This window comes from Entelurus aequoreus, linkage group LG08, assembly GCF_033978785.1.
Source record: "Entelurus aequoreus isolate RoL-2023_Sb linkage group LG08, RoL_Eaeq_v1.1, whole genome shotgun sequence".
Classification (NCBI taxonomy): domain Eukaryota; kingdom Metazoa; phylum Chordata; class Actinopteri; order Syngnathiformes; family Syngnathidae; genus Entelurus; species Entelurus aequoreus.
The window spans coordinates 6862076-6881261 of NC_084738.1; the positions used below are offsets into that span (position 1 = coordinate 6862076).

At 48.0% G+C, this 19186-nt stretch overlaps 1 protein-coding gene across 1 annotated transcript in view; it reads left to right on the top strand.

Annotated features, from left to right (window-relative positions):
• Positions 1 to 19186, top strand: part of usp54b (ubiquitin specific peptidase 54b) — a 133068-nt gene that overhangs the window by 84813 nt on the left and 29069 nt on the right. The window contains exons 8-11 of the mRNA XM_062055416.1: positions 1519 to 1665; positions 14151 to 14300; positions 14809 to 15007; positions 15170 to 15352. Of these exons, the coding sequence (XP_061911400.1) occupies positions 1519 to 1665; positions 14151 to 14300; positions 14809 to 15007; positions 15170 to 15352 (679 nt within the window). The remainder of the gene's footprint in view (positions 1 to 1518; positions 1666 to 14150; positions 14301 to 14808; positions 15008 to 15169; positions 15353 to 19186) is intronic.

A 19186-nucleotide genomic window follows, 5' to 3' on the forward strand; every position in this document is an offset into this window, starting at 1 on the left:
TAAGTCCTGCAAATGTGCGCGCATCCGCCATTGTAGTCCGTGCCGACACCGTAGTCGATAAACTTCTTCTTTGTCTCTATCGTCTTGTTATGTGACATTCATTTTCTGCTTTTGCCATTTCTAACATAAAGTAGTGTAAAGTTCTTACTTATATCTTTCAGTAAACTCGCCATGAAAGCGCTAAAACATACCGGTGTAGTGACTTTGCATTATTCACCCAAGGAACTTTAGTTATTAGAGAGTTCCAGGTCGGACGTTTTTTTTTCCGGGACACATTTCGGGCGTTGTTGGTGTTTCCGGATGAGGAGATGCTGCTCTGTTATTGATTAAAGTAAAGTCTGAATGTCATTAAAACAGTTAGCTCCACCTTTTGACACTTCTTCCACACCCGTCCTTGCACGCTACACCGCTACAACAAAGATGACGGGGAGAAGACGCGGTCGAAGGTGAGCCACGTAAATAAGACCGCCCACAAAACGGCGCATCCTGAAGCGACTGTCAGAAAGCGGCTTGAAGATGATGTGTAAAAAATCATCTATGCAACATTTTGATTAAAGAACCACCATTACATGTTATGTAGACCACAAGGAAGTCTTTTATATTTAGAAAAAAACAATAATAATATGACTCCTTTAATGCGCCTTATAATCCAGTGCGCCTTATATATGAAAAAAGACAGAAAATAGACCATTCATCGGCAGTGCACCTTATAATCCGGTGCGCACTATGGTCCGGGAAACTACGGTATGTTCATTTTTAGTGCAAGTCTCACTCTCTCTTCAAAACCGAGTGACGCCTCTGTTTCTAACTTTAATCATGGGTCTTGAACGCACCACAGTTGTGCGCTATGACATGCAAAAGTGAACATAACTTTCTCCTTGCCTGCCACAAATAGATGTATAATGATTTTACCTTTCTTTTATCACTTCGTCCTCGTTCCAAAAATGTTGGCGTGTGAATGCTTAAAGGTGAGCTTTGACGACGTTATGACGTCTGTGTCGAGTGAAGCGTTCGTATAGCGAGGTTTTGCCAAGCATTTTGTATTTCTGTGCACTTTCATGGCTATATTAATTTCATAATAACATTCGCGTTTCTATAAATATAAGATGCTCTTTCTGCTCCCCCGCTCCCAGTCTGTGCAACACTCTCCCTGACCACCTGAGGGCACCACAGACTGTGATGCTTTTAAAAAAGGCTTAAAAAAAACATTCTTGTTTTAAAAAAGCCTTTTTTTTTTAGATATATGCATACTAGTTCTAGCTATTAGGCTGTTCTAGTTCTTATTTGTATTTATTTTTATTATCTTTTTATTTGTATTTATTTTTAATACACTGTAGCACTTTGATGTAAAGTGCTTTTTACAAATAAAATCTATTATTATTATTACATATTGAAATGGCAAAAAAACCCAACTTCAAACTTCACAAGAGCCAAAGGGGCCCCTGTGCTTGGGGCCCCCGGCACAACACCCCCACTTACTGACCTCAGATTGTTCCTTTGTTTCTCCTCCCATCCCAGAGCAACTGTGGCGAGGTGTTGCGTATCCGCCGCGTGCTGATGAACTCGCCGGAGATCGTCTCCATCGGGCTGGTGTGGGACTCCGACCACTCCGACCTGGCCGAGGACGTCATCCACAGCCTGGGGACCTGCCTGCGCCTGGGCGACGTAAGATGGCGTTTACTCACACTTTGGACAGCAGGTCCACTTTTTGGCATTTTGCAATGTGCAAACCTCAAAAGCAGTGAAGTTGTGAAAATCGTAAACAAAAACAGAATATAATCCTTTTCAACTTATATTCAATTGAATAGACTGCAAAGACAAGATATTTAATGTTCAAACTGGTAAACTTTGTTATTTTTTGCAAATATTAGCTCATTTGGAATTTGATGCCTGCAACATGTTTCAAAAAAGCTGGCACAAGTGGCAAAAAAGACTGATAAAGTTGAGGAATGCTCATCAAAGACTTATTTGGAACATCCCACAGGTGAACATGCTAATTGGGAACAGGTGGGTGCCATGATTGGCTATAAAAGTAGATTCCATGAAATGCTCAGTCATTCACAAACAAGGACGGGGCGAAGGTCACCACTTTGTCAACAAAAGCCTGAGCAAATAGTTTAAGAACAACATTTCTCAAGCAGCTATTGCAAGGAATTTAGGGATTTCAGCATCCACGCTCCGTAATATCATCAAAAGGTTCAGAGAATCTGGAGAAATCACTGCACGTAAGTGATGATATTACAGACCTTCCATCCCTGCTTCAAAAAGTGACATCAGTGTGTAAAGGATATCACCACATGGGCTCAGGAACACTTCAGAAACCCACCGTCAGTAACTACAGTTCGTCGCTACATCTGTAAGTGCAAGTTAAAACTCTTTTAGGCAAAGCCAAAGCCATTTATCAACAACACCCAGAAACGCCGGCGGCTTCGCTGGGCCCGAGCTCATCTAAGATGGACTGATGCAAAGTGGAAATGTGTTCTGTGGTCTAACGAGTCCACATTTCAAATTGTTTTTGGAAACTGAAAAGAACCATCCGGACTGTTATAAGCGCAAAGTGTAAAAGGCAGCATGTGTGATGGTATGGGGGTGTATTAGTGGCCAAGACATGTTCTAGGGTGAAAGTGTAGAAGGCAGCATGTGTGATGGTATGGGGGTGTATTAGTGGCCAAGACATGTTCTAGGGTGAAAGTGTAAAAGGCAGCATGTGTGATGGTATGGGGGTGTATTAGTGGCCAAGACATGTTCTAGGGTGAAAGTGTAGAAGGCAGCATGTGTGATGGTATGGGGGTGTATTAGTGGCCAAGACATGTTCTAGGGTGAAAGTGTAGAAGGCAGCATGTGTGATGGTATGGGGGTGTATTAGTGGTCAAGACATGTTCTAGGGTGAAAGTGTAAGAGGCAGCATGTGTGATGGTATGGGGGTGTATTAGTGGCCAAGACATGTTCTAGGGTGAAAGTGTAAAAGGCAGCATGTGTGATGGTATGGGGGTGTATTAGTGGTCAAGACATGTTCTAGGGTGAAAGTGTAAAAGGCAGCATGTGTGATGGTATGGGGGTGTATTAGTGGCCAAGACATGTTCTAGGGTGAAAGTGTAAAAGGCAGCATGTGTGATGGTATGGGGGTGTATTAGTGGCCAAGACATGTTCTAGGGTGAAAGTGTAAAAGGCAGCATGTGTGATGGTATGGGGGTGTATTAGTGCCCAAGACATGGGTAACTTACACATCTGTGAAGGCACCATTAATGCTGAAAGGTACATACAGCTTTTGGAGCAACATATGTTGCCATCATGGACGCCCCTGCTTATTTCAGCAAGACAATGCCAAGCCACGTGTTACAACAGCGTGGCTTCATAGTAAAAGAGTGTGGGTACTAGACTGGCCTGCCTGTAGTCCAGACATTGAAAATGTGTGGCACCTGCAATGTGAGAAGGGAGACCCCCGGACTGTTGAACAACTTAAGCTGTACATCAAGCAAGAATGGGAAAGAATTCCACTTCAAAAATGTGTCTCCTCACTTCCCAAACCAAAACTGAGTGTTGTTCAAAGGATTACATTTTTTTTTTTTTTTTAATTTTTTTTTTACATAAATAAATCCCTGCAGACTGTATTGATCTATATTGATCTATATTGGTATATATTGTGTTTTTATGTTGATTTCATTAAAAAAAATAAAAAAAAAAGTTTTTCTTTTTTTTTTTAATTTCTTGTGCGGCCCATTACCAATCGGTCCGCGGACCGGTACCGGGCTGCGGCCTGGTGGTTGGGGACCACTGCGATAGAACACCTATGGGATGAATTAGAACGGAGTGTGTGTGACCTCACCAATGCGCTTTTAGAAGAATGGTGGAAAATTCCTATAAACACACTCCGCAACCTTGTGGACAGCCTTCCCAGAAGAGTTGAAGCTGTAATAGCTGCAACAGGTGGACAGACGTCATATTGAACCCTATGGGTTAGGAATGGTATGGCACTTCAAGTGCATATGTGAGTCAAGGCAGGTGGCCAAATACTTTTAGGAATATCGTGTATGTCTAGCTTTTGTGCTCAGCTGTTACACTTAGCGAGTGTTTTATTGACCGAGGACCACATAAACCGGCGAGGCGGTCCAGACCCGTCCTTCGGGCCTCGAGTGTGACACCTGTGCGGCCGAGTGTTGACAAGACGGAGGGAAAAGCTCTGAATACCAAAAGGTTGTCCTCTGCCCTCTGAAGGACCCGACAGGGGGGAAGGTCTCGGAAGGAAGTAACCTTGACATGAAGGACAGGTAGGCTGTTAGCTGATGAAACCTCGCTAGACTAAGGACAGCGTGTCAGGGGAGGAGGGGCTGCCGTTGTCACGGCAATGAGCAACTTTTTACCTCCCTCATGCCTCTGACTTTTTGGACAGATTCCAGGTTAGGTCGCCGGCGTCCTCCATGGCGACCATGGGGAGTTCCCCCCGTGCACGCGTGGAAAAGAGGGTGTCATGGCCAAGCGAGGGCGGCGCATTTCAATGTAACAACGCGGGCGCACTCGTCCCGAAGTGATTGTCATGAATGATGCATGAGAAAATGTTATATCGTGTCAAACCCCCCCCCCCCCCCCCCGGCCCTCATCCCCTCGCCGTTCCTCCTCCGCGTGCCGTCGCTCTTTTCTCCTCCCCAGATGAAGCTGGTTGTGGGATAGAAATCGGGGCCGTAATGCACTTTGTTGCTTTTGTGTCTGCGTTGTTTCACATCCATCCGCCTGCCTGGCGCTCCCCGCCTGCTGCCGTCTCTTTTGCTCGTAGCGCCGCCATCATTAGCCCCTTTGCGATAATAGATAACAATTTGGATAATTACTCGCTTCCTGCCTCTTAAACGTAACAATGCGCTCGCTTAGCTGGGTTCGGGCTCAGCGTGTTTTGGAGTTTTTACGCTCAAACGAACCGCGGAATTGGCTTAATTTCTAATATTAGATATAGCGGGAGGAGAACAAAAAAGTATTGGGACACTTCCTACCTTCGCAATGACATCATCCTCCGGTCTTTTTTTAGAAGGTTTTTGTCAGGTTCAAACACTGATGACATGTATTAAACAAGACAAGAAGCAAAGAATTAAACAGAGACAGAATTAAATTTGGCTCAATTGAGGAGAGACGCCTGGACACTGTACGCTTGAACAGTGTGTAGGATGGGAAGCAACATGACGGGCTTCTCTTTCTTTCATGTATTGTAATCAACAGAAAGATATTGTTTTGACCCAAGAACTACAAAGTGGAGAGGAAGCAGGACCAGACTCTCCTCCAGGCGACCTGTACAAGGGTACAGTGTCTCAACACGCTCTGGCGAAAGATTGTACGCCTCCTCTTTTATTTGGACTGTCCCTGATTACATGGTAACAGCTGTTTCTAAGGGACGGGGGTCGTAAACAGCCATCGCCTTTGATTAAAACAGTTCAAAGAAAAGGTCTGTAGAAGATTTGCGCTTCTGGGTTCTTCAGACCACCAATCACGGACATGACAGCTTCGTTCATGGTTCTGAACAATGCTTTATTGTGCCATAAGAGTCTCTTGGTGCTTTCCAGCCATCGTCTTTTTACCTAATGAGTAGAGATGAATGCTTTAGAATGTAATATCGGAAATTATCGGTATCGTTTTTTTATTATAGATATCGTTTTTTTTTTGTTTTTTTTTTATTAAATCAACATAAAAAACACAAAATACACTTACAATTAGTGCACCAACCCAAAAAACTTCCCTCCCCCATTTACACTCATTCACACAAAAGGTTTGTTTCTTTCTGTTATTAATATTCTGCTTCCTACATTATATATCAATATATATCAATACAGTCTGCAAGGGATACAGTCCGTAAGCACACATGTGTTAGGCTTGACCAGAGCTGTTGAACCAAATGTACCAGGGACCCTCAAGGACAAAGTCAACGGAGGCAGTAATAAAGTATAACAGAGTTTAATGAAACTTTACGGAGGAGCGGAGGGATCCCGGGGAGGCGGCGAGGCGTGGGAGACACTGGGTTTGTGGAGGAGGGAGCCTGGAATGAAGCAGAAAGCAGAATCAGCATGGAACAAACGAGCACCAAGTTCTCCTTTAACTAACTCACAGAATACTACTAGATAACTGTAATTCTAAATGCTGTCTATACTGACCACAGGAGTCAACGTTCAAGCGTCGGACGCCGGCTCTCAGCGGTTTATGTAGGCTGCTCTCTGATGGCTGGGATGTGGAGCAGCTGGGCTGATTGGAACCAGCCACACCTGTGCTGGCTGCAGCAGGCTGAGAGAGACGCCCGGCCCTTGCCCTTAGATGGCGTGCAGAGGAGGGACCAGGAACGTGTGACACAACAGTACCCCCCCCCTTAGGGGAGGCACCGGACGACTGTCCTAGGGCACCTGGATTGTCCCGATAGAAATCGTCCAGCAGGGAGGGGTCAGCCAGGTAGGAACGGGGCACCCAGCTACGGTCTTCAGGGCCGAAGCCCTCCCAGTCCACCAGGTACTGGAATCCTTTCCCACGGCGGCGGACGGCGAGCAGCTTCCGAACCGTCCAAACAGGATCACCACCAGCCAGGACTCGGGGGGGTGGAGGGGCGGAGGTAGGGGGAGACAAGGCACTAGTGGTCACGGCCTTAATCTGGGACACGTGGAACACCGGGTGAACCTTAAGAGCAGGAGGGAGATTCAGACGAACTGCAACGGGGTTGATAACACTGTCCACAGTGTAGGGTCCGACATAACGAGGATTCAACTTGCGGGTTGAAGTCTGGGACGTCTGCAGGGGCAGGTCCCGGGCCAATAGCCAGACCTTCTGACCAGGCTGATAGTCAGGTGCACGCACCCTCCGGCGGTTGGCACCACGCTGGGTACGTGCAGAGGCACGGAGTAACGCAGCGCGGGCAGCCTCCCAGATGCGTCGACACCGGCGGAGGTGGGCTTCGGTGGAGGGAACTGCTACCTCCACTTCCTGTTCGGGAAACAGAGGGGGTTGGTAACCCAGCGAGCATTGAAAGGGTGACATGCCGGTGGCAGAGCTCTCCATGGTGTTGAGGGAATATTCCACCCAGGGTAAGTACTTAGCCCAAGAAGAGGGGTTGCTGGAGGCAACACAGCGAAGAGTCTCCTCAACTGTCTGGTTAGCGCGCTCTGTCTGCCCATTGGATTGTGGATGGTATCCAGAGGAGAGGCTGGCCGTGGCTCCAATACCCTTGCAAAAGGCCTTCCACACCTTGGAGATGAACTGGGGACCACGGTCTGACACGATGTCCGAAGGAATGCCGTGGGGGCGGACAACATGGAGGGTTAGGAGGTCAGCCGTCTCAGCAGCAGACGGGAGTTTGGGGAGAGGGACAAAATGAACTGCTTTAGAGAATCGGTCGACCACCGTCAGAATGGTGTCACAGCCCTGGGACACAGGAAGCCCAGTAACGAAGTCCATACCTATGTGAGACCAAGGCCGACTCGGAATAGGAAGGGGTTGTAGCAGGCCTGCAGGAGGCCTGTGTGAAGCCTTACTACGGGCGCAGACGGTGCAGGCGGCCACAAATTCCCTGACATCCTTCTTGAGGGTTGGCCACCAGAACCTCTGAGCAATGAACGAAACTGTCCTGCGCTCTCCAGGGTGACAGGCAACACGGCTGGAGTGCCCCCACTCCAATACCGGTGTACGGACGGCATCAGGAACAAACTGTCTGTTCTGAGGGCCGTTGCCAGGGTCGGGCTGGTTCTCTAAGGCCTGCCTCACCACAGCGTCGATGGCCCACGTGACTACACCTACCACCCGGGCAGGGGGCAGGATGGTGTCGGAATCCGATTCCTCCTGGACAGCAGGATCTTCGTTAGAGAACTGACGAGAGAGAGCGTCCGCTCTGACGTTCTTGGAACCTGGGCGGTAGGTGAGGGTGAAATCAAACCGGCTGAAGAATAAGGCCCAGCGGGCCTGCCTGGAGTTAAGCCTCTTCGCCGTCTTCAAGTAGGTCAGATTCTTGTGGTCTGACCACACGATGAACGGCAGCTTCGCTCCCTCCAACCAGTGTCTCCATTCCTTCAGAGCGTCGTGGACCGCCAACAGCTCCTTGTTTCCCACGTCGTAGTTCCTCTCTGCGGGGTCGTAGCTCCTGGAGAAATAGGCGCACGGATGAATCTTCTGATCCTCTTCGGACCTCTGGGAAAGGACGGCTCCGATGCCTGTGTCAGAAGCGTCCACCTCGACAATGAACTGTCTTGTCGAGTCAGGGTGGATTAGCACGGGTGCTGTGGAGAACAGACTCTTGAGCTTGAAAAAGGCTGTCTCGGCTCGAGACGTCCAGGAAAAGGGACGCGAAACGGAGGTTAGAGCATTAAGGGGGGCAGCGATCTGACTGTAACCCTTGATAAACCGGCGTAGAAAACCGGCGAAACCCAGGAATCGTCTGAGCTGAGTCCGGTTAGTAGGACGTGGCCACTCCTCCACGGCTTTGACCTTGGCAGGATCCGCACGCATCTGTCCAGCTTCCACAACGTTGCCAAGGTATGTCACAGAGTCAGAGTGGAAGACACACTTCTTAGCCTTGACGAACAGGCGGTTCTCCAACAACCGCTGGAGAACAAGGCGGACATGCTGGTGGTGTTCCTCCACAGACCTGGAGAAGATAAGGATGTCATCCAAATACACCACCACAAAGATGTTTAGCATATCTCGTAGCACATCATTCACGAGGGCTTGAAACACCGCCGGGGCATTGGAAAGCCCAAAAGGCATCACAAGGTACTCAAAATGGCCAAGGTGGGTGTTGAAGGCCGTCTTCCACTCGTCACCGTCTCTGATCCGAACTAGGTGGTAGGCATTGCGGAGATCAAGCTTAGTGAACACTCGGGCATGAGTGAGTGGCTCAAGAGTGGAACTAATAAGGGGAAGTGGATACTTATTCTTCACTGTGATGTCATTGAGACCACGATAGTCAATGCAAGGTCTCAGACCACCATCCTTCTTGTCTACAAAGAAGAAGCCTGCCCCCAGAGGCGAGGACGACGGCCTGATGATGCCGGAGAGCAGGGACTCCGCAATGTAGTTGTGCGTCGACTCCTTCTCTGGTAGGGAGATGTTGTAGAGATGCGACTTAGGATAGGGAGCCCCAGGCAGGAGATCAATGCCAATATCATAGGGCCGGTGCGGAGGAAGTGAGAGTGCTTTATCCTTACTGAATACCAAGGCAAGGTCATGATAAACAGGTGGAACACCAGTGATGTCGGGGGGAGAGGACATGGGTTTGGGTCTGCTTGAAGGGGACAGGGCGGAGCGCAGACAGGTTGCATGGCATGCGGTGCTCCAGCCCAAAATACGACCAGAGGCCCAGGAGATGTGAGGTTCATGCCTCTCCAACCAAGGTCTACCCAACACCAGGGGCGCTGTTGGGGCGTGTAGAACAAAAAAGCGGATGGTTTCAGAGTGATTTCCAGACAGAGTGAGTGTGAGGGGTTCTGTGGAAAAGGATATAGTTCCCATGGAGTGTCCGTCGATCGCTTGGGGAGACAGTGTGCGATCTAAAGGAACTAAAGGAATGCCCGCCTGGTGAGCCAAAGAGATGTCCATGAGGCACTCGTCTGCACCGGAGTCAATGAGGGCACTAACAGACAGTGTCTCTTCATTCCAGGTCAAGGTTGCAGGGAAAAGTCGGTTGGAATGATTCTTGGGCTGGGGAAGAGTTGTTTGGCTCACCAGTATAGCCCCTACCGGCGAGCTGGGTCTTTTGGGCGGATCGGGCAGACCTTGATGAAATGTCCTGGCTCACCACAGTAAAGACACAGCTGGTTGGTGAGCCTTTGTTCCCTCTCAGCTAGTGTCAGCCGGGACCGGCCGATCTCCATGGGCTCGGCAGGCCCGGGTGAAGAGGGAGCAGGGAGGAGCATAAGCTGTCGAGGTTGTGGAGTGGAGCGAGGAGATGGTGAAGTGCGGGTCACTGAAGCAGAGCGACTGGACCCAGGAGGAGGAGAGCTTCGTTGGGCTCGGTCCGCATGGCGCTCCTGAAGTCGTGTTCCCATCTTAAGGGCCAGGGATATGAGCTCATTAAGAGTCTGTGGGCTGTCACGGACCAAAAGATCTTTAATAGAATCACTCAGCCCCTTGCGGTAGACACTAAGAAGGGCGTGGTCGTTCCACTGGCTTTCAGCAGCAAGGATCCGGAACTCCAAAGTATACTGAGCCACAGAACGTGACCCTTGGCGAATAACTAGCAAACGGCTGGAAGCATCTTGTCCGTCAGTAGGGTGGTTAAACACAGCTTGAAACTCACTCTTAAACTGAGAGTAGTTAGTGGCAAAGACAGGGTTGTTCTCTACTGCTGCAATAGCCCAATTAAGAGCGTCGTCGACCAGGAGGGACATGATGAGAGCAATCTTCGAACCATCAGAAGTATATTTGGATGGCTGATGAGTAAAAAGTAACTCACACTGTGCCAGGAAGCCCCTGCAATGACCAAAATCCCCATTAAATGGCCTAGGACTGACTAAGCCAGGCTCAGACTGAGGCTGCTGTGTGCTGGGGAGGACGGGGTTAACAGGCTGGTTTGAAGAACTTGAAGCAGAGTTAGATTCAGCTGAAACATGTGCTGTAAGGACCTCCAGGGTCTTCTGTATGCCGAGCAAGACTCCAGAAATGTCCTTCACTTGGCCAGACAGAGCAGCCACATTACCAACAGTAGTTTGTGAAGTCTTCTCAAGCACAGCAATTTGGGATTGAACAGTGGGAAAAGCTTTGTTCAATTCTTCATGCAAAGTGGACAGTTGTGTGGCCTGGCCAAACACAAGCTCTCGTAATTCAGGGTTCTTCTGTCCCTCTGTCCCTGAGGACCCGGTTTGGTTCATTTTGGCTTGAACGTTCTGTTAGGCTTGACCAGAGCTGTTGAACCAAATGTACCAGGGACCCTCAAGGACAAAGTCAACGGAGGCAGTAATAAAGTATAACAGAGTTTAATGAAACTTTACGGAGGAGCGGAGGGATCCCGGGGAGGCGGCGAGGCGTGGGAGACACTGGGTTTGTGGAGGAGGGAGCCTGGAATGAAGCAGAAAGCAGAATCAGCATGGAACAAACGAGCACCAAGTTCTCCTTTAACTAACTCACAGAATACTACTAGATAACTGTAATTCTAAATGCTGTCTATACTGACCACAGGAGTCAACGTTCAAGCGTCGGACGCCGGCTCTCAGCGGTTTATGTAGGCTGCTCTCTGATGGCTGGGATGTGGAGCAGCTGGGCTGATTGGAACCAGCCACACCTGTGCTGGCTGCAGCAGGCTGAGAGAGACGCCCGGCCCTTGCCCTTAGATGGCGTGCAGAGGAGGGACCAGGAACGTGTGACACAACAACATGATTGTGCGTGCTGCTGCTCCACTAATAGTACTAACCTTTAACAATTAATTTGACCCATTTTCATTAATTACTAGTTTCTATGTAACTGTTTTTATATTGTTGTACTTTCTTTTTTATTCAAGAAAATGTTTATAATTTACTTATCTCATTTTATTTTATTAATTTTTTTTAAAAAGGACCTTAGCTGTTTCTAAGGTACGGGGGTCGTAAACAACCATCGCCTTTGATTACAACAGTTCAAAGAAAAGGTCTGTGGAAGACCTGCTCTTCCGGGTTCTTCAGACCACCAATCACGGACATGACAGCTTCGTTCATGGTTCTGAACAATGCTTTATTATCTTCACCATACCTGGTTGTCCAAATTAGACATAATAATGTGTTAATTCCACAACTGTATATGTATCGGTTAATATCGGTATCAGTAATTAAGAGTTGGACAATATCGGAATATCGGATATCGGCAAAAAAGCCATTATCGGACATCCCTACTAATGAGCACACGAATGGTTTCCCTCCAGTGTGTTGTCCGTCTCGCTCTCGCTCGCACTCTACCACCAACTGCCCTCTCCTTCCCGGCTGCTGACAGAGCGACAGGTGATTAGATAAGTAGACCCAGGTGTGCCATCGAAGCACCTGTCGCTGATCTCGAAGCCGGTCCTGGCACACCCCGCTTGGCTGCAGGTCCGCAGGCCACGCCCCCCCCACAAGGTCGTAAAACAGTTCAAACAAAAGGTCGCCTGAAGGAGAGTCTGGTCCTGCTTCCTCTCCGCTTTGTAGTTCTTGGGTCAAAACCATATCTTTCTGTTGATTACAATACATGAAAGACAATGACCGACACCAAAGTGCAGTAGCGCAGTAGGCCCAAGCATTCGTCAAGCAACAAATAATTAATATAAGCTAATAATATATGCAGGACACCAGAAATATAAATAACACAAACATAGCTACCACAGTCAAAGTACACCGACTGGTTCCACACACAAAAAAACTAACATCCTGTTTCCATAAAACGTGGAAGCACACAATTCCAAAAAGTTTGAAGTGTGCTTAGTGATGAGGATTCAGGGATTTAGGGATCAATTCATATCCACTTTTTACACGTGCATCAACTACATGAAGGAGGGGGACACTAACGTTAGCAACACTAGCATAGCTAGTTCACATTTCAACAGCAACATCATGCTAGGTTAGCCTGTTCGCCGAGGACGAACATTTACAGCTCCCAAGTTTGAGCTTTGTTTTAAGATGTGTAGCAAAGCCTGGTTGTCGGGGTATGAAGAAGGAGGTTTTCACTTTCTGACGTCACAACAGTTGCACATTGATTGAATATAGCTAAATTGGTAGGTAAGTAGATATAGGTAAGTAGGTGGGTGGGTATAGCAGGTAGGTAGGTAAGTTGGGAGGTACAGTATAAGTAGGTACAGTAAATAGGTAAGTAGTTAAGTACAGTAAGTAAGTAGGCAGGGTAAGGGCCAAGCGGTAGAAAATGTATGGATATTATATTATATTATGATATAATATATACAATATATAACAAATCTCAATGACTATGTACAACATTATGGTATATGTAACAGCTGCAGCAAAAAAAAGGACAGCCTAAAATAAAGAGAAGATCCAGCAGATACATATCAATCAACCACCAATGTTTATTTATATAGCCCTAAATCACAAGTGTCTCAAAGGGCTGTATGTAGGTAAGTAGGTAGGTACACGACCGTTCAAAAGTTTGGGGTCACCCAAACAATTTAGTGTTCGAGCCTTCATTTCTAAGAACAAGAATAGACTGTGGAGTTTCAGATGAAAGTTCTCTTTTTCTGGCCATTTTGAGCGTTTAATTGAGCCCACAAATGTGATGCTCCAGAAACTCAATCTGCTCAAAGGAAGGTCAGTTTTGTAGCTTCTGTAAGGAGCTAAAGTGTTTTCAGATGTGTGAACATGATTGCACAAGGGTTTTCTAATCATCAATTAGCCTTCTGAGCCAATGAGCAAACACATTGTACCATTAGAACACTGGAGTGATAGTTGCTGGAAATGGGCCTCTATACACCTATGTAGATATTGCACCAAAAAGCAGACATTTGCAGCTAGAATAGTCATTTACCACATTAGCAATGTATAGAGTGTATTTCTGTCAAGTTAAGACTAGTTTAAAGTTATCTTCATTGAAAAGTACAGTGCTTTTCCTTCAAAAATAAGGACATTTACATGTGACCCCAAACTTTTGAACGCTAGTGTAGGTATATAGATAGGTAGGTAGGTCGGTCGGTCGGTAGGTAGGTATGTCGTAGGTCGGTCGGTAGATAGATAGATAGGTAGGTAGATAGATAGATAGGTAGGTAGGTAGGTAGGTAGGTAGATAGGTAGGTAGATAGATAGATAGATAGATAGGTAGGTAGGTAGGTAGGTAGGTAGGTAGGTAGGTAGGTAGGTAGGTAGATAGGTAGGTAGATAGATAGATAGATAGATAGGTAGGTAGGTAGGTAGGTAGGTAGGTAGGTAGGTAGGTAGGTAGGTAGATAGGTAGATAGGTAGGTAGGTAGGTAGGTAGGTAGGTAGGTAGGTAGGTAGGTAGGTAGGTAGATAGGTAGGTAGGTAGGTAGGTAGGTAGGTAGGTAGATAGGTAGGTAGGTAGGTAGGTAGGTAGGTAGGTAGGTAGGTAGGTAGGTAGATAGGTAGGTAGATAGAAATAATGGGTGCATAGAGAATGGAGGTGTAAAATAAAGAAACCATGTGAAGTGGTTTGTCTCACACCTCTCCCTCTCCTCCCCGCATCCCTCCTTCCCTCCCTCCCTCCACCCCGCTCTCCTCCCTCCCTCACCGTAGTTGTTCTACCGTGTGACAGAGGAGCGAGCTCGCCAGGCAGAGCTCTACTTGGTGGGCATGGTGTGCTACTACGGCAAGCACTACTCCACCTTCTTCTTCCAGACCAAGATACGCAAATGGATGTACTTCGACGATGCCCAAGTCAAAGAGGTGAGGGAGTGTGTGTCAGTGTGTGTGTCAGTGTGTGTGTGTGTGTGTGTGTGTGTGTGTGTGTGTGTGTGTGTGTGTGTGTGTGTGTGTGTGTGTGTGTGTGTGTGTGTGTGTGTGTGTGTGTGTGTGTGTGTGTGTGTGTGTGTGTGTGTGTGCACATTTACTTGTTCTTTTGGCTGCAACTGATTATGTGTTAAGGTCGTTTGGATGTTGGCTGGCTTCCTGGCTGTGAGTCACGTAGAGGATATGTGCCGCTGTAATGACAAAGTATCGCCACATGATATCAAAATGGACACACTGCAGCATGTATAGGACATGTTTGACCTTCGGCTTTTGGCAGTCAGTCCAACACGCTCTCTCTCCGTATGGACCTTTTACTTTGCCTAATGTGTGTGTGTGTGTGTGTGTGTGTGTGTGTGTGTGTGTGTGTGTGTGTGTGTGTGTGTGTGTGTGTGTGTGTGTGTGTGTGTGTGTGTGTGTGTGTGTGTGTGTGTGTGTGTGTGTCCAGATCGGCCCTAGATGGAAGGACGTGGTGTCCCGCTGTATCAAAGGCCATTATCAGCCCCTGCTGCTGCTCTACGCTGACCCCCGTGGGACGCCGGTGATACTGCAGGAGAGCTCCAACCCCTGCACCGACTCCAACCCGCAGCTGGAGGTCCAGAACTGCAGCGGCAGCAGCAAGGCGGGCTACGACAGCGAGGACTCCGGTACGGGACTGCCGCACCAGCAGATTACTCTTGTGACCATAATCCGGGCGAGGGTGTGCCAATAACGCGCTGACCTTCAACCTTCTAAAGAACATGTTTTTATCCCGGACTCTGGCGGTAAACACACGGATGCTCGGGATTAACCCAAAGGTCCTGTCTTAGGTCGGGAGCCGTCCATTTCCAGCGATACCCGGACGGACTCGTCGACGGACAGCTCGAGTCACCACGCCTCACGCAGTCGACCTCTGCACCAATCCACGGGCAGCCACCTGTTTAGTGACTCTCAGACCACCGTGGTCTGCAACTACCAGCTTGGCACGCCGTCCCACGGTGCAGACGCCGGAGGTACGACTACTACTACTTCTACTACTGCTAGTACTACTGAGGCCTGTCTTCTTTTGGGAGTACTTATAGGGGTACACTTTAGGTGTAGGCTTGTGTTTGTGCACCCTGAAGACTAAAACTGAACACCTGAGGTACCAACAACTGCATTGGAGCCCAATAATTACTCCAGTAAGTCCCAATACGGTCACTTCTACCAGGACTGGTAGCGCTGACCTTAGACTGGACCACAGGTCCCTTCTACCAGGACTGGTAGCGCTGACCTTAGACTGGACCACAGGTCCCTTCTACCAGGACTGGTAGCTCTGACCTTAGACTGGACCACATGTGCCTTCTAACAGGACTGGTAGCTCTGACCTTAGACTGGACCACAGGTCCCTTCTACCAGGACTGGTAGCTCTGACCTTAGACTGGACCACAGGTCCATTATACCAGGACTGGTAGCTCTGACCTTAGACTGGACCAACTGTCCCTGCTACCAGGACTGGTAGCTCTGACCTTAGACTGGACCACAGGTCCCTGCTACCAGGACTGGTAGCTCTGGCCTTAGACTGGACCACAGGTCCCTTCTACCAGGACTGGTAGCTCTGACCTTAGACTGGACCACAGGTCCATTATACCAGGACTGGTAGCTCTGACCTTAGACTGGACCAACTGTCCCTGCTACCAGGACTGGTAGCTCTGACCTTAGACTGGACCAATGGTCCCTTCTACCAGGACTGGTAGCTCTGACTTTAGACTGGACCACAGGTCCCTTCTACCAGGACTGGTAGCTCTGGCCTTAGACTGGACCACAGGTCCCTTCTACCAGGACTGGTAGCTCTGACCTTACACTGGACCACAGGTCCATTCTACCAGGACTGGTAGCTCTGACCTTCGACTGGACCAACTGTCCCTTCTACCAGGACTGGTAACTCTGACCTTAGACTGGACCAATGGTCCCTTCTACCAGGACTGGTAGCTCTGACTTTAGACTGGACCACAGGTCCCTTCTACCAGGACTGGTAGCTCTGGCCTTAGACTGGACCACAGGTCCCTTCTACCAGGACTGGTAGCTCTGACCTTAGACTGGACCACAGGTCCCTTCTTCCAGGACTGGTAGCTCTGACTTTAGACTGGACCACAGGTCCCTTCTACCAGGACTGGTAGCTCTGGCCTTAGACTGGACCACAGGTCCCTTCTACCAGGACTGGTAGCTCTGACCTTAGACTGGACCACAGGTCCCTTCTACCAGGACTGGTAGCTCTGGCCTTAGACTGGACCACAGGTCCCATATACCAGGACGGGTAGCTCTGACCTTAGACTGGACCACAGGTCCCTTCTACCAGGACTGGTAGCTCTGGCCTTAGACGGGACCACAGGTCCCATATACCAGGACTGGTAGCTCTGACCTTAGACCGGACCACAGGTCCACTACCGTTTGTGTAGCAGAGTGTACTCCTGTCATATACAGCACAAGTGCCAAACTCGGGGCCAGATCATTTTAATTGGTCCGCCATGTCCTTTTATGTTGTACACTACATTATTTATTGTGGCCCACCACTTCATTTTATGAGCTAAATGACATTATTATAAGTGGCCCGCCACGTCATTTATGTGGTCCACCATGTAATTTAAGTGGCTTTCCACATCATTTTATGTGGTCTATCACTTCCTTTAATGTGGCCCGCCACATCATTTACATGGGTCGCCACGTTATTTTATGCGATCGCCCACATTATTTTATGTGGTCTGCTCTATTATTTTATGTGGTCCGCCCTTCATTTATGTGGTCCGCCACGTAATTTAAGTGGCCTGCGGCCTGCCACTTCATTTCACGTGGTTGGCCACATCAATCAAGGTGGCTCACCACATAATTTAAATGTGGCCGTCACATTGTTTAAGTGGTCCACCACTACCTTTAACGTGGACTGGCACATCATTTCATGTGGTCCACCATGTAATTGATGTGGCCTGCCACAACATTTCATGTGGTCCAACGCTTCCTTCAACATTTCACAACATCATTTTATGTATTTTGCCGCATTAATTTATGCCCTTCAGTTATGTGCCCCCCCCCGTCATGTTATGTATTTTGCCGCATTATTTTATGCCCTTCAGTTATGTCGTCGTCGTCCCCCCCCCCCCCCCCCCCGTGGTCCGCCACTTCCTTAAAGGTGGACTGCAACTTCATTTACATGAGTCGCCACAGTATTTTATGCGGTCTGCCACATTATTTTATGTGGTCCGCTCTATTATTCTATGTGGTCTGCCCTTCATTTATGTGGCCTGCCACATCATTTCATGTGGTTGGCCACATCAATCAAGGTGGCTCACCACATAATTTTTATGTGGCCGTCACATTGTTTAAGTGGTCCACCACTTCCTTTAACGTGGACTGGCACATCATTTATGTGGTCCGCCACTTCCTTTAGGGTGGTCCATCACATCATTTCTTGTGGTCCACCATGTAATTGAAGTGGCCTGCCACGACATTTCATGTGGTCCAACGCTTCCTCCAACATTTCACAACATCATTTTATGTATTTCGCCGCATTATTTTATGCCCTTCATTTATGTGGCTCTCCCACATCATTTTATTGGGTTCACCGCACCATTTAAGGTTGCCTGCCATATAATTTAATGTGGTCCGCCTCATTTTTTGATGTAGTCCGTTATTTGGCCCGCCACGTCAGTTAAAGTGGCCCGTCACATCATTTAAGTGGTCGGTCAGTTCCTTCAAGGTGGACTGCCACATCATTTACATGGTCAGACACTTTTTTTAATGTGGTCAGCCAATTTCTTTAATGTGGCTAAAACCTCTAATAAGCGCGTCACGTCATTGAAGTGGTGCGCCACATCATTTAAAGTGGCCCGTCACATCATTTAAGTGGTCCGCCACTTCTTTAAAGGTGGACTGCCCTTCATTTACATGGGTCGCCACATTATTTTATGCGGTCTGCCACATTATTTTATGCGGTCTGCAACATTATTTTATGTGGTCCGCCACGTAGTTTAAGTGGCCTGCCACATCTTTTCATGTGGTTCGCAACATCAATCAAGGTGGCTCGCCACATTATTTTATTCGGTCTGTTACATGGGCCACCTCAGTATTTAAAGTGGTCCGTCACGTCATTGAAGTGGTCCGCCACATCATTTAAATTGGCCCGTCACGTCATTTAAGTGGTCCGCCACTTCCTTAAAGGTGGACTGCCACTTCATTTACATGGGTTGCCACATTTTTTTATGCGATCTGCCACATTATTTTATATGGTCCGCCACGTAATTTAAGTGGCCTGCCACATCTTTTCATGTGGCCGTCATATTAAGTGGTCCACCACTTCCTTTAATGTGGACTGGCACATCATTTAAGTGGTCCGCCACTTCCTTTAAGGTGGTCCGTCACGTCATATCTTGTGGTCCACCATGTAATTGACTTGGCCTGCCACGACATTTCATGTGGTGCGTAGCGTCATTTAAGTGGTGCGCCACATCATTTAAAGTGGCCCGTCACATCATTTAAGTGGTCCGCCACTTCCTTAAAGGTGGACTGCCACTTCATTTACATGGGTCGCCACATTATTTTATGTGGTCTGCCACATTATTTTATGTGGTCCGCCCTTCATTTATGTGGTCCGCCACGTAATTTAAGTGGCCTGCCATGTCATTTCAAGTGGCCGTCACATTTTTTAAGTGGTCCACCACTTCCTTTAATGTGGACTGGCGCATCATTTATGTGGTCCGCCACTTCCTTTAAGGTGGTCCATCACCGATGTAATTGAAGTGACCTGACAAATGTTATGTGGTCTAACACTTCCCTCAATATTTTGTGTGGTTTACAAAATCATTTTATTATTT